Genomic DNA, 14,764 nt, shown 5'->3' with positions numbered 1-14,764 from the left:
GCAGAAAGTATAATCCATAAACATTTTCTTCTTTGTTTTTGATTTTGCTGGAGGGACTTGGCTGGCCTGCACAGAACCTTGACTCCAGCCCTATCTAATGCCTCTGGGGTGAACTGGAACACCAGCTGTGAGCCAGGCCTTATCGCCCATCATCAGTGCCCACCCTCACTAATGCTCTTGTGGCTGAATGGAAGCAAATCCCCTCAGCAAGGTTCCAAAATATTTCTGAAAGCTTTCCCAGAAGAGTGGAGGCTGTTATCGCAGCATAAGAATGGCCACGGTTCTGGTATGACATTATTTTGTCATTGCTTGGGTTTGGGCTCACATTTTTAGTCATGGCCAGGAATGGCATGTTTGCTGTTTTTCAACACTTCATCTTTAAAAGTGATACCTTTAGGAATTTATGCTTGTTAACCCCCCGACCCCTTGGAAGGGCAATTATCGTATTTTTCAACCTGGGTCTTGTGATTATAAATGTGCTAGTTTAAATTAAAGATACTTTTGAAATTGGTTCAGTAATCCTTGTGGATTACAACGGGATTTTACAGGGCTACTGCAACAGTCTATAAAATGTCCACAAAAAGTGCAGTGATACTTTCGGCAGAGGCGATATAATATGAAGAACCATTCATTACACACTTACATTACTGTTGCTAGGCCTGTCAAATCGAAGCATAATTTGTACTCAATGGTTTTAGCAGGATAAGGTCGACTTTTTATTTTTTTTCAGATTAAGCTAATTAACCCAAAACATTGTCTTAAGGTAATCTAGCTAATTTAATCAATCAGACTCTTTTAACACAGAAAATTGCTGTCAGAATTCCATTTACACTCCTCCATCTTATTGATCCTATAAGTCAAAGCTTTCTCTCTTCCTCTTTGCCCCCTTCTAATTTGTGGTGTTCTCCAAGGCTCCATAGATGATCCCTTATTGTTCTGCACATAAAATTTCTCAAAACCTTCTTCAGCTAAATGAAAAGAAAGCGGAACTAATTCCTTATTTTAGAGAACCATTTGTGAGCCCTTTCTGCAAATATCAAACCTGCAGCTGGAAACATTGGTGTGATATTTGACAGTGACCTTTCATTTGCAAAACAAATCACAACCGATAAAAATCATGTTTTTATGGGTTAAGGAGCAGCTCAAAGATCAGGTCTTTTCTCTCTCTGCCTGATCTTGAAAAGGTCATCCATGCTCCTATTAAATCTCAGATAGATCATTGAAATTCTTTGTACTCACAGGTTGATGCAGAAAGCTATCTAATGCTTTAAGACTCAAAGACAAGATCACATCAACCCTGGTTTAGTCTTTCTTCAACATTTACCAGTATGTTGAAGCACTTATCTCGAATTTTTACCTTTAAAGAAAGTTATGATTTAGTTTCCAGTGACATTGCTGCATTATAATAAAAAAAATCGTTATTATTATAGTTTTCACAATTTCTGTTCAGAGCTTGATGATGGTTGTCTGGCCTCCACTGAATACAGTTATGAAGTGGTAAAATCACTCTAGCCTACCTTCAATTTACATAATTGCCTCGGCTCATGGACTCACCTCATAGTCAACCTCCAGCGAGTGTCCTTCTCCTTTGGTTTGGAAGTGCTGTGTGTGGGAATCCACTGTGAGGTTAACCTGCTTGTTGAAGCGCTCGATGTGAACAGAGTGCCAGTGCTGGTCGTCCAACAGACTGCCCACAGTGACAGCCACACGGCCGCTGCTGAATCTCAGCCGGCTGTCATCTGGGAAGGAACACAAAGGGAAGAGCTCAACACAGTGAACAGCTTTGCATTTTCCCACAGTGGAGACAGGCGGAGTTCAGACGTAGAGCGAAGGCAAAACAAACGCATCTGTACACAGAATTATGCCCTTTCTGTTCTTCAGATGACGTTAACTAGGCTACCAATACAAATACGGCATGAAGGTAGCTATACAGCTTGAATAGTTATTACCTCCTCAAAGGGGGTTACGTTTTCACCCGTGTCAGTGAGTGTTTGTTGGTCGGTAGGTTTGTTTGTTAACAGGATTTTGCAAAAAACTATATAACAGATTTCCCCTATACTTGGTGAAAAGATGAGACAAGGGCCAAGAGAGAAATCGTTACATTTTGGTTTGGATACAGACAAAGGGGCAGATCCAGGACATCAATTTCTTTAAATTAGAGGATACACAGTTTTTTACATTTTGACTGATTGTGCCGAATATAAAGCTTGGATCTTAGACCGATATCTGTGATGGTGTGCAATTTGGTGCAGATCCAAATAAAGATCTGGGTCTGGCAGATTTAAATGTTCTTTCATAAGGGACCTATCAGACCTTCTAATTTGGTCAATGTTTTACCGGCTGAATCATTTTTATCAAGTAATGATGGGCTAACTTTCTGTTTATATCCTTTATCAACTAAAAATGTCAAACATCTTCTGGTTTAATGTTTTAAATGTGGCAATTTTCACGGTGTCTAATTAAATAATAAAATTGTTGAATATTTTTTATACACATTCATCTTTTTAATTTGCTTTACCATCATTTTAACGTTTTAATTTGTAACTGTGCTTTTTAACTTTAAATTGATTTCCTTTGATTTCGTCTCCATCGAAAATTTTCCGGTATAGCACCTTGAATCTACCTCTGTTTTTAATATGGGCTTTTTGGGGGGGAGGGATTTTTCAAATTTATGATTTTTCTTCATTATGTTGTGAAGATACCAGGTGAAAGTAGGGTTGGATGTGCCAATGACAACCATCACTCGACCATGAAAAGAGCATCTGCAATGTGCATATTTGTAAAGGCCTCTCAATATTGCACCAATTCCAAAGTCACCATGAGAACATTGACATTTAAGACAAAATTCCTCTGTAAGCAAAACATTTGTGGGGAAAGCTATGTGACGCATCATTCACCTAAGTTGAGGTAGAGGTCCAGTCTTCCTCGGTGAAGCTCCAGGGTGATATAATCTCCTCTCTGCCCCTCTCCGTGCAGCAACACACCCTCGGCCTGGTGGCTCTTGAATCGCAGAGTGATCACGTCCTTCACCGTTGACATGGACTTCTGGTTAAACCGATAGAGCAGCGAGCTTCTGCCATCAAATTCTGCCACATAAGACTCTAAAAGAAGGATGAGAGTGTTCCTTAAATAAGTGTTTTATTCTGTTAAAACTTACAATACGAAAAATGTGCTACTTGGTTGTGAAGAGATGAAGTGAAACTTTTTTAAATCACTGCCAAAGTGAACTGAGCAGGCGTCCTTAATGTGCAACATGTTACCAAAGAAAAGAGGGAGTTTGAAACACAAGAGGTGGAAAAACAGAGTGTAATAAGGTGGCTGTGGCAGCAAAAACGTAAGTAAATACAAAAACAACCTGGAGCAATGCATTGCTTAAATAGAACAAATTGTAACTTTTTCTATATTGTGAGGATATCATGTTGCACACACACACACACACACACACACACACACACACACACACACACAAGGTTAGCCGCATAATGCAAAAATGTGAATTGCTTCTTCAGCCATTTCATTTACAGCTTAATGCCTTCTGCTAGCTTTCTGTTCCTTATTGCAAAGATCTGAGAAATTCCCTCAAAAGCACAAGGATAATCTGCTTGGTACCAACAATGATTTTGCTGGAAATATATTTAAGTAACACACAGTGACCGTCTGCATATACTGTCCACGGCGGCTTCAATAGGCCGCTGTCCTTGGTAGCGTTAACGTTGGCTCCATTCCACTGGCCGGTTCCAGGGCTTTGTGCACGCTCACTCACTGACATGTCTTACCTTCACACCTAATAAAGTGCAGCAATCGATATACCTGTGCTTTGCCTGCTATTTTGACAAGTCGAGAAATGACTGCCATAAAAAGTGTCTGTAGGAGCTAACTGCACAGACCGCACGGGTTTATCAGTTCCCACACAGTCTGTCACGACTCGTGCAATTCTGTTAATCACTGTTCGAATGTGGTCCGGCTCTGCGTCGGCCCGCTGCCGTGGGAGTGACAGCCGGGCTGTTACAGCAATATAAATGAATATGGAGTATTTTCCACAGTGATGAGGACTTTTCCTGCACGCAAACAGTTTTTGCTCTATCTATAAAATCTACGACCGCTCTCCATCATATAGTCCAGGGAGAGATCAGGTAATAGTATGGAGCATTTTCAGTGTCACCTCTAGCTTTTATAGAGACATGTTTTGAGTACTAAATAGTCATTAATGCAGCAGAATGAGTTGCATATAAATTGTACCTCCATGTGTCTCTGTCTCTCACTGTCTATTTTGGCAGATAAGTATTTCCAGTCGCTGGCGTTGATCATTGGATTTATTGTAATTCTGATTTTCAGTCGACGCAGGCAGACGAGTGAATCCAAAAATACCCAGAACAAAAGGAGGAGTATATGAGGCCACATTAGTTTTATACCTGCTTATCCAACATTAATACCCTTCACTGTATGGAGGTTGGTCGTCATAAAACTCTCTCTGTGGGATATTCTGAGGGTGTTTCACAGCGAGCTGACCGGCTCATCTAGTTAGTGCCGCTTCATAACATGTGGGAGAGGCGTATAAGTGATTCCCCATTACATGCATTTGTATTGAGGACGGTTCAGGTTATTAATTTCACTGTGTGCGTGAATCACTTTTTCCTTTCGCTGTGCACACAGAGCTTCGCCCTGTTTTAGTTTCTCATCATAACGACGAGCACAGATATAGACATTTCTTACATGAAATATTTTAGGACACTTATTACAAAAATCACGTTAATCATCAACAGAATTTAAACAGAATTACAACTTTATTTACTGCTGGTTAGCCAAACATTTACGGCAACACACAGGAGTAGCATAATGAAAAATTAAGAGAGAATAGCAAATAAATTGAAATTATCTATCTATCCTGAATAAAATTGCTCAATTGATAATGCTGTTACCTCATTCGATTTTGTGGAATAACAAATCTGTACATTAAAACTTGTATCTTTCATTTACAGGTAAAAACTACTGGGGAATAAAGCAAGAATTAGCTAATTATTGATTTACCTAACATGCTAGCTTCCATGTGGAAGTTGTCATCTTAATTCCAAATGATATTTGTGAGCTGTTGGTTTAAGCTTGGAAAGTGGTCTACGTTTTTAAGTGGTTAGGTCATTAGAACACAACTGCTAGGCAAAAATGAAAAAACATCATAACTTATGGACTCTTTGTATTTTAGGTTTAGATTTCAGTCAAGCCAGTTAAAAAACGGTTCTCAATGAATTAAACGTTTATATAAAACATAATATTTTCTTTAGAGAAGTTAGTGAAATACATGTGATAACTGAGTTTTGCTGAGTTTTGACCTTGCTGATCATCATTGTTCTCTCTTGAAACACACACACCAGTGGTGTCGACATGCGTCAACACAGGATGATCATCCAGAAAAGCAATTTCCACATTTCCTCCCAGGTTTGACACTCCTGTCTTCTTTACTTGTGTCTGTGAGGCATCTTTGATGTTCTTACATGTTTCAAAATGCGTCCGCTAACACCAGCTGAAGCTGTTACCACTGGACTTCATGAGGAGACTCTTACTCACAGTCACTCCTTTGTCTTTTTTTTTTGTCCGTTATGTGGGTCACCTTTCTCTGCCATGGCAGAGCAATGACTCCATGATGAGGCCCACATAGGGTCTTAAAGCAAGATCTCCTGATTTAACATATAATCTCTCCTTTTACGTTCATTTCCATATATTTCTCAGTTTATTACTAAATATGTTCATAATGCATGTGTGACCCCTCAATCAAAATCGAAATCAAAGATGGTTCCTTTTCACAACCTTTTAGGTTAAGTTAGGGTTAATTTAAACAAACAACTAAACACTACTTCGATACATCCAGCTGATTTCATAGTAGCTATACAATTCACTTGTATCAGTTTTTTCTCCGTAGCAATCTGCGGCCGATTAAATAGTAGTAGCTCGTTTTAGCCGCTGGTGTGACTATGGGTCAGCACTACAGCTTTACACCTTGCAACAATGTGTGAGACTTCAAGGTTGAAATAATTAGTTATTTTAGAAAAATATATATACTGTGTATGCACAGAAGGGCCCAAAAAAATGATATTCATGAAAATTTATTTCAAAATTGCAAATGTCAATTAACAGACTTCGAGCATAAACTGTAGCAGGAACTCCTTATGTTCTAATTAATTAAGCTTGTGCAAGAATTAAAACTGAGCCTGCATTTTCCAGTGTTTCTGTAGTTCCTCCAGATCAGGCTGTATTTTTCAGCAACATTTAGCTGCACACACTGCTGGGTTTGTTTGTTGTAGGTATAAAATAACAGGTTATCTGCAATCTAAACCTCATACAAAACTGTCACACTTATATTGTCATACACAGTATTTTAAAAAAACGGAAAACTGACAGAGTGAAGAGAAATGGGGAAACTGTTTGTTTAGTGTATATAAAATGATATCTACCTTGAAAGAGACACGCTGAATTGAATTGCCTAAGCATTTTCCATCACAACCGAAACCCTTAACAAGAGCGTCACCAGATGTTTCCGCATTTGTCTGGAGCCGATGTCGAGATGCATTTAATTTACAGTTTTATTCTGGCAGTGTTGAGTGTGAGGAGATCCCTGTGCATGTGAGGTGCTCACGCCTGCTGTCTTTTGATTCATCATTTTCACTGCTGGTCTGCAGCACCAAACAGCATGTTAAAAGCAGTTGTCGAGGAAATGGTTCTAATCGCTCTTGATCAGGAGAGCAGCTGCAGAGCTGGAGGTACGGTGTAAATGAACAAATCCTTCTAGGTGGTGTAATTACAGAGGTCTGATGTATAGACTGAGTGCATTCTTGGTGTGGTGTTAATGGCAGAGTGTCTGCGACTCACTGTAGGAGCAGCCGTACACCTCCACTCTGAGGCCCATCCAACCGCTGGGGTTCCAGTCGAGAGGGACGAAGCGCAGGAAACGCGTTCTCAAAGGGTGGGACAGCTTGTTCTGGACAACGGCCTCTGAATTCACATTCCCGACAAACCTCTGCAGAGAGATGGAGAGAGAGAGAGTGTAATGACAGCATAAGATTGATCGACAGCCAACGAATTGCAAGATTTTCACCAGCGAATACCTGAAATCAAGCAGCATAAAAACGAAATCCTTGAATAGCACAGGAAACAATAAAGTGCTGACAAGGCTGACTCAAGGGTAGCGTCTTCCTCCTATCCTTGAACACACTATATAATGTAGAGTGATAATAATCATCACGTGGTGTAGAAATATGAGACTCTCTGCTCAAACAGGTCAATGTGAGACCGAGGAAAAATGACCACTGAGGAACCAGGGGGCAAAATAAGAGCTCTCGTGTTGTGTTTTCTCCCTGCAGAGCTAAAAACACAAAAACCTCTGAGTGCTTGCGAGATGTCATTCTTCTTTCTTCTCTTCAACCCCTCCTTTACTTTCAGTCTTCACGGAATAACACCAGGGGACATGAATAGAGAAACAGAGAGCGGATGACAGATGGACACAGAAACAGAGACAAGCAACCTCTGCTGAATGACTGATTACCATCCTCCTCATAACGGATTCTAGGCAGGTGACATATCAGATCAATAGGTACTCGTACTATAAAGAAAAAAGAAGATACATCATTGACAGTAGAGCTGCAGGCTTTACTGAATACTTCAGCAGAGTCAGAGAAGCCCAATATTTCAGCTCTCCACAACAACGGAAAGAACAATGACTGGCAGCACAAATGACCACACGAGGCTTGCGGAGCGCTGCAAAGCAGAGGCATCATTAGATACGCCAGGATGCTGCTTCTTGGCTGATAATCAAGGTAACAGTGCGACTGTTAAGGCTGTTATTGTGATTTATGCCACCACTTTTCCATTTTGAGCCATTTACCGAGCGGGGCCTGCTGGCTAGGGTCTTAAAACATGTACGAGCAAGAGCTAATTTATACATGCAAAGGAAATTCACAGGAGGGATTAACAAATGGCACTGAGACTTACATGTGTGGTTGAGGAAAACATATTACTGTGGCACTACAAGCTGCAATTACAGCGAATAAAGAAAGAGGAACGTACCTGCTTCCCACAAATAAAGCATACATATTCCCAGCACTGAGGTATTCTAAACACCCTTTGGCCAGAACATTTTTAAATACTGTAGTTATTAGTTTTTTAGTGAGAATCAGGTCGATGAAAACATGTGGCTTTGAGCTGCAGCCAACACCTTGTTATTTGCAGGCTTTGTGTCAGACACATTATCATTTGATTGCTGTGCATTCAAGAGCTGTAATTTAAGGCATCTGAGACTGAAGCTGCTAAGCTCAAGTATTTCTTTACAACATAATCAAATGAAATATGCATGACTAAAATTAAAGGTCAGGGGGACAAATACTCTAAAGGAATTATTTATTCATCAAAAACGTTAAAAAGCTTGGATGATCCTCTTAATCAGGACTCTGCTGGTTTGGTGTGATGTGACTTGTGTCGGTAATATGAGCAATTAAGTTTCCAAGTGTTGTTAAATCTTGATTGAAATGTTGTTAAACCATTTTCTCTTATTTTACATACATTTTTTCAAATCAGTCGTGTCCTGCACCTGATTGGGTATTAGCAAAAAGTGATAATTCTAATAATTCCTTTGTACATAATTGTGAATATATTTGTGTGAATTCTTGTGTAGAAAATGTTGTAATTTCTTGTATACAGACTTGATGTACATGAATGTGTATGCAGCATGTGTGTTTAATCACGGCGACGGCTCATATATTATATATATAGTCTGTGCAGGTCTGGATTGGACTTGGAGATAATTGTGGGGAACAGTTTGGGTCCAGCTTTTGGGTTCTGACTGGTGCATAGTTTGCAAAAATGGACCCGTCCAGGACTCTGCTTTGTACAACAGCGATTACAGAAGAATACCAGGAGAATAAGAATTTCTTGAGACATTGCACATATAAATAATAAGAAAGAAAAGGTTAATGTTTTCTGGGCCTTCTAAATTTGTAGTACTAGGCTTTTGTTTTCTTTGATTAGGACACTTTCCGTGTCTGGTGTCTGTGCTGCAAGTTTGATAAACAGCTGAGAAACTGCTCTTGCCATTAAACCCATTCTTTACACTTGAACTCCCAGTTGAACTTCTGGAAAAAAATACTAAAGAACCAAATGAACTCTGAGACTGCAGAGCAATCATTCTAACAAAGTCATTAGCAACAACACTCACACACGTCAGCATGAGTCATTAGTATTCAACGGCAACCTCACTGTACAAGAACTCCACTGAGACTGTCCTGAGCTATATGACGTTTGTGCTTTTTCCTCTCTGGAAAAACTTACAACGGTGCATCCTGTGTGTTTCCGGCTGGGGACGAGGCTTTGTCTCTGGATTAAGGCCTGAGGGTGCAGAGGGTTTTCCAGGGGGCCAGAGGACCGCGGCTGGTCCTTATCCGCATAAACAATCCTAACCCCACAGTGACTTCATTATTTCTATTTATGTTTCTGTCAGTGTGGAACAGTGTCCCTCCCTGTTCATTAAGACTCTTTGCTCTTCCTCTCCAGTGATGAGCTCCCCTGTGTCCGTTTTCCTTTATGTTGCATACAGCTCAGGCACATAAGTTTATTTTAATCAATTCACTGGGGGATAAATCATGCTGCAGGCAATGAAGACAATGACAATTTTCCTTGAGGCCACTGTCCAGTTAAACAGCCTCAGACAACACGTAAGATGGCTAGGAGCACATGACCTTGCCACGAGATGCATCACTTTCGGAATGCACCGGAATAATGATTCCCCTGTGTGAGGAAATAGAATATCCCCAGTTTGCATTATACGGTTGAAATTCAAACGTATTTTACTGCTTGAAGATCCAATCTGATCAGTAAGCAGATCTCATTCAAGATAGTCAACAAATGCAATGCTAAAGGTGGTCCCATTGACATTTAAGGGGTATTGATTGATTCACAGCAGCATCCCACTGATTGGGTTGCATGCATGAAAACATTCCACCCTAAAACTTGGCAGTTGCTGCCCATTTATGAACAATTTGTCCTACCTAGCTAATAATTGCAAGAGATGAAAAGGCAGCAAAATATCCTTTGATTCATCATTCAATTGAATCATCATGGAATTTCTTTATTTGTGATGAATTTGCTATGGAGCATTAAAAAGGCTGTGAAAAAAACTAGGATGACTTCTGCTCCAGCCGTAATCTCTGCTGGAAATAAAAGTTTATATAGCCTAGCTTATTAGATGAGCTTATGCCTGCCCTGCAACTTGACCTTGAGGCTCAGAACTGTATAGGGCTGATACTCTATGTTAACATGTGCATTTTTTCTGAAAGAAAAATGGACAGACCTGAAGATATACCGAGCAGAGCCATCGGGAATTGTGGGCAGCAGCGTAGCCAGACGTCCATAAGATGAGAGGAAGACATTTTTAGCATCGAGATTGCAAGTCGCTCAGAAACTAGATACGTTAATATGATGTTACTTCACTTGAGGAAAGGAATTACCAGTAACTGCAGAATAGCTTAGAGAAGATTGGATGTGAGTTGATATAAAAAGTGGAGGGTCGTTCGAGAACGCTCTGTGCCGACCTCTAATGGACAATTTCTTAGCGTAAAGAACACAATGCAGTAGACCGGGGATGACGGTTACATCGTACTTAAAATGATAATGTAATTTTTCAAATGAAAACAAAGTATTACTGAACTTTGGGGATAGATGTTTTGGATGCAACCTATTACATTCACAGCTTTGGCCTATACTATTTAGCTGAATGTTTGTCTGACAGTTCTAATCTCTAACAGGATGAAACTATGATTTCTTAAAATCAGTCCAACATTTGGTCATGTGTTCTTAAGAGGTTAAATGTATAAATTGCCGCCGAAGGAACAGCGGTTTCCTTCGAAACCAGCCGTAACTTCTGTTTGTGTGTGTCATCAGTGTGGCCCAGCACTTAAACAAACACCATTTCACCTTTGACCATGAGTGAAAAGCCAGAAGTGCTGTGACCAGGACCAATCAGGTCTCTGAAACTTATTCACCCTCTTTAGAAAACTCTATCTGTAGCCTGATATGATGTCCGTTCTCTGCACATTAATCCACAATGATAATATTAACATGGTAATGTGTAATGGTTGTAATAATGACCTTGTTGATAAGCTTAGAATACTGTATTGATGTGCTTACGTCAGCTAATTATCTAATTAACAGTGGTAGCCTTATGATTTCATAAGACTGTTGGGCCTCTGTAGAAGTATGTGCGCTCTGAGTGCCCGTTTAGGTTAAATAGTCACGTTCCTTGCTACCTGCCAATAAACTGGACAAAGAAGAAATAAATGTTATGATAGCTGCTCTGCAATTTGACCTTGTTTTCCAACTACACTTTAGATAAAAATACATATATTGTTTTACTTATATGGCACTTACATGTAGCACTTTGTAGTTTTGCTTTTTTTTTGGCAAATAGTACTTGGTTCTTGTTGTTCTGGGTTTGTACCCTCATGGCTGAATATACTCATTGTATGTTGCTTTGGATAAAAGCATCAGCCAATAATGTAAATGTAATAATATTTTCTTTGTGACTGAAATCAGATGAATATGTGAGCTTAAATGAATAAACACCCCCTAGCTATGCTAATCCTTTTATTCCTCAAAGCAGAGGCCTTAAGGTACTTAGAGCGTATTCAAAAGCCTCATTCTCAGCTGCACAAAAGCATTGGTAAAGAAATAGAGGTAACAATAAATGAGAAGTCAGGGGTTCACTAACATCAGTGGGGTTCATTCTGTGGGGACCCTGAATGTCAGTTTAATAGAATTGTAAGTGCAATCCAAACAGTTTTTGAGATAGTTAACTGGACCAAAGGGCAAACCAAATAGATTGGCATTGCCTCTGTAGAGCAAGTTAACATGGCTAAAACATCTTAACGTATTATTCATGAATAATGATTTTAGATCAGGCTGAACAACATTCTAAGCACTTTCAGCATGCAAGGCCCATCATGCACACACATATAAATCCTTGTAAGATCCGTCTACCTGAACAGCTAACAAGAAAGAAAATTAATGTTGAAATTCCTCCATTAAGGAGGACATTTTGTTTTCCACGTTAATTCACAGCCACATTCTGAAGAGATTTCAAAATAAGTCTATCCAAAAATAATGATGTTAATGGGCCACCACTGCTCGAATACATCCCTCTTCCCACCTCTGAGTTTTTGCAAAGATCATCCTGCTAATTTACCATGAAAAAGAATGACTATATTATACAGAGGATAAGATTAACGGCAGCTCTGCCTATGTATTTTAGAGCTTGCTTTAAAGGTATCATCAAGTACTTAGCTTATTTTTTCACATAAGGGAAGGCATTCAAGCGCAAGTCTTTCATGTCAGTCACTCTTTGTGTTTAACAGAACGTAACGTAAAAGCACACATTTCATCTCCTCAAAGCTCTCGCAGACATCTGTAATCTTCACAGAATTTCTCCCTTGGTTTTCACTAATTAGGTTATTATCAGCTTGTGAAGGAGTGCAATTCTGTTGACGCACATATTTCTCTAACAAGGCTTTGCTCAGAACACTCCCATAGACCGATGGTGACGTCCACACTGTAACTGAGGTGAAGCAAGTTGAAGCGTGTTCATTTTAATGTAGTTTGGGATACGTACACATCGTAAACAGGAAATACAAAACATTAAACTGCTTCATCTTTTTAATTAAACTCTAGTGTACTTACAGACACAGGCATTCTCAAGGTCTGTACTACTGCTGCCAAGTGGTTGCAACATACTAATCAACTACATTTACTAAAGTAATATTACTTTCGACATTTCTTTAAAACCCAAGTGATCCCAACAGAGAATGGCCGCTGATCTGCTACTATATAAACATCTATTTCACTTATTTATTTGGTACACATGCTTGCTGAACCCAAAGGCCCATACCGGAAAAGGCATGTGACAGATGTAGTATGTGTGTATGTTTACCTGTACAGCCCAAGCAAAGGGTTTAATTTAATCCAGTGTTAATTCTTGCTTGTATATCCAGTGGTGGAGCTTTAGGATGATGTTGTCAGTGTGTCGGTAATTTCTTCCAACGCCTCATTTGAGAGCAGGATTGACTATTTCTATAGAGCTTTGCTTTACCAACAACAATTGGCCAAAGTTTCAACTTTGCTAACAACAAATTTGATGAACTATTAAACAGAATGTTAGTTATGCACCAAGGGGGAAACACAAACAGTTAGCTCAGGGGCAGGGAAAATTTTTTCCTATCAAGGGCCATTTACATTTTTATAACATCCTTTGAGGGGCATAACGAATTATTAAAGCACATATATCACACTAACTTCTATAATGCAATCGCTGGTGCTGCTTCTCTATGGCGAGGCATCTGATGTCGGATGGTAATGATGGATGATGCTACTGTCGACTAGTTTTCTGGGTGTAACTGAGACTGTGACAACAATCTCTTACAATGTCTTCACAATGGAAAAATCTAACAAACACTTTAGAGAACTCAAGCAGTGGGAGTTTGTTGCTTAATTCTTTGCAGATCAATGATTTCTTGTTGTAGATTATAAAGACACATCAGCTGCTTTACATGTTACAGCAAACAACAAATGTTTCAGTTCTTTTTGTGTACGTGTAATGTCGTGAAACCTCCCACCAAACTTTGTTTATTCAGATGTCGTAGCAGATTGTTAGCAACAAGTCACTGCCCTCAATAAGGTTTCAGCTTCTTAGCGAACAACTTTCTCACCTGCTGAACATCTGCATCAGAATACGGTGTGAAAGTTGCATGTTGCGGATTTAAATAACGTTAAATACTGATTCATATAATCGTCGTTACCTTAATTTAAGCATATGCTCACTTTGTTTAGCTCCATGATCCGGGAGATAAGCCTTTTCATCACTGCAAGCAAACTATAGGAACACTGGCTTGTGTATTACCTCAATCAAAATATACTTTTTGTATCTCATCTAACCTGTTAAACTTTTCTTGTCTTTAGGGTTGCAGAGGTTATGTTTTCACTCCTGTCCGGTTGTTTTTTTGTAGACAAGATTACGCAGGAACTTGATGGATTGGTGGAAAGATGTGATACAGGTCACTCAGGGAGAAGGCTTTTAAATGTTGGTACAGATCCAGATCAAGGGGCTGATCCAGGAATGTAGTTTTTCCACCTTATTTTTAATTTCTCAGAGAATAAATAATGGATCTTGATGTTTTATGAGTCTGTACAATTTGTGCAGATACAAATGAAAATCTATATCTTGTAAATTGTAATGTGGTTCCGTGAGGGGACTGAGGTATATGCGCTCTACTGTGTCTCATTCTAATATTTATCGCAGACAAAAATTAATTGGTGTCATGAGATTTTTTTTTGGGGGGGGCAGATCAAAGTGTTGGGCCATATGCATCCCAGAGGCCAGATGTTCCTCACCCCTGCTTTGGCATCATCTTCCGGATGTCATATTAATTCATGTTGTCTAGTATAACACATTTTAATGCAGTAGATTTTTTAAATATATGTTGCATACCATCTTGTATTGCTGCAGCTGAGGTCTGCGAGTAGAACTGTTGAACCACGGCCCAGTATTTTATGGAGCTAATTTTGCGGTGGCGCTAATTTGGCTCAATGTTCGCACAGAGTGGCTGAGAGCTCACAGTCATATCAGCAGATGCTGCACTCTCATTAGTCCCCTTCAGTTCACTGTCTGACAGTGAGCCGCTACCTTTGAGCTTCACTTGTTAAAATGCCATACGGATGAGGGTTAGTTTCAGCCAAA

The 14,764-nt window shown here is 39.6% G+C and overlaps 1 protein-coding gene across 1 annotated transcript in view; it reads right to left on the bottom strand.

Annotated features, from left to right (window-relative positions):
• Positions 1 to 14,764, bottom strand: part of LOC133967630 (contactin-associated protein-like 5) — a 93,560-nt gene that overhangs the window by 50,367 nt on the left and 28,429 nt on the right. The window contains exons 4-6 of the mRNA XM_062403203.1: positions 6,862 to 7,009; positions 2,898 to 3,101; positions 1,555 to 1,739 (exon numbers count right to left, since the gene is read on the bottom strand). Of these exons, the coding sequence (XP_062259187.1) occupies positions 1,555 to 1,739; positions 2,898 to 3,101; positions 6,862 to 7,009 (537 nt within the window). The remainder of the gene's footprint in view (positions 1 to 1,554; positions 1,740 to 2,897; positions 3,102 to 6,861; positions 7,010 to 14,764) is intronic.

This window comes from Platichthys flesus, chromosome 13, assembly GCF_949316205.1.
Source record: "Platichthys flesus chromosome 13, fPlaFle2.1, whole genome shotgun sequence".
NCBI classification, from domain to species: domain Eukaryota; kingdom Metazoa; phylum Chordata; class Actinopteri; order Pleuronectiformes; family Pleuronectidae; genus Platichthys; species Platichthys flesus.
The sequence above is the reverse complement of the archived record's forward strand: the minus strand, read 5'-3'. Positions and strand labels throughout refer to the sequence as shown.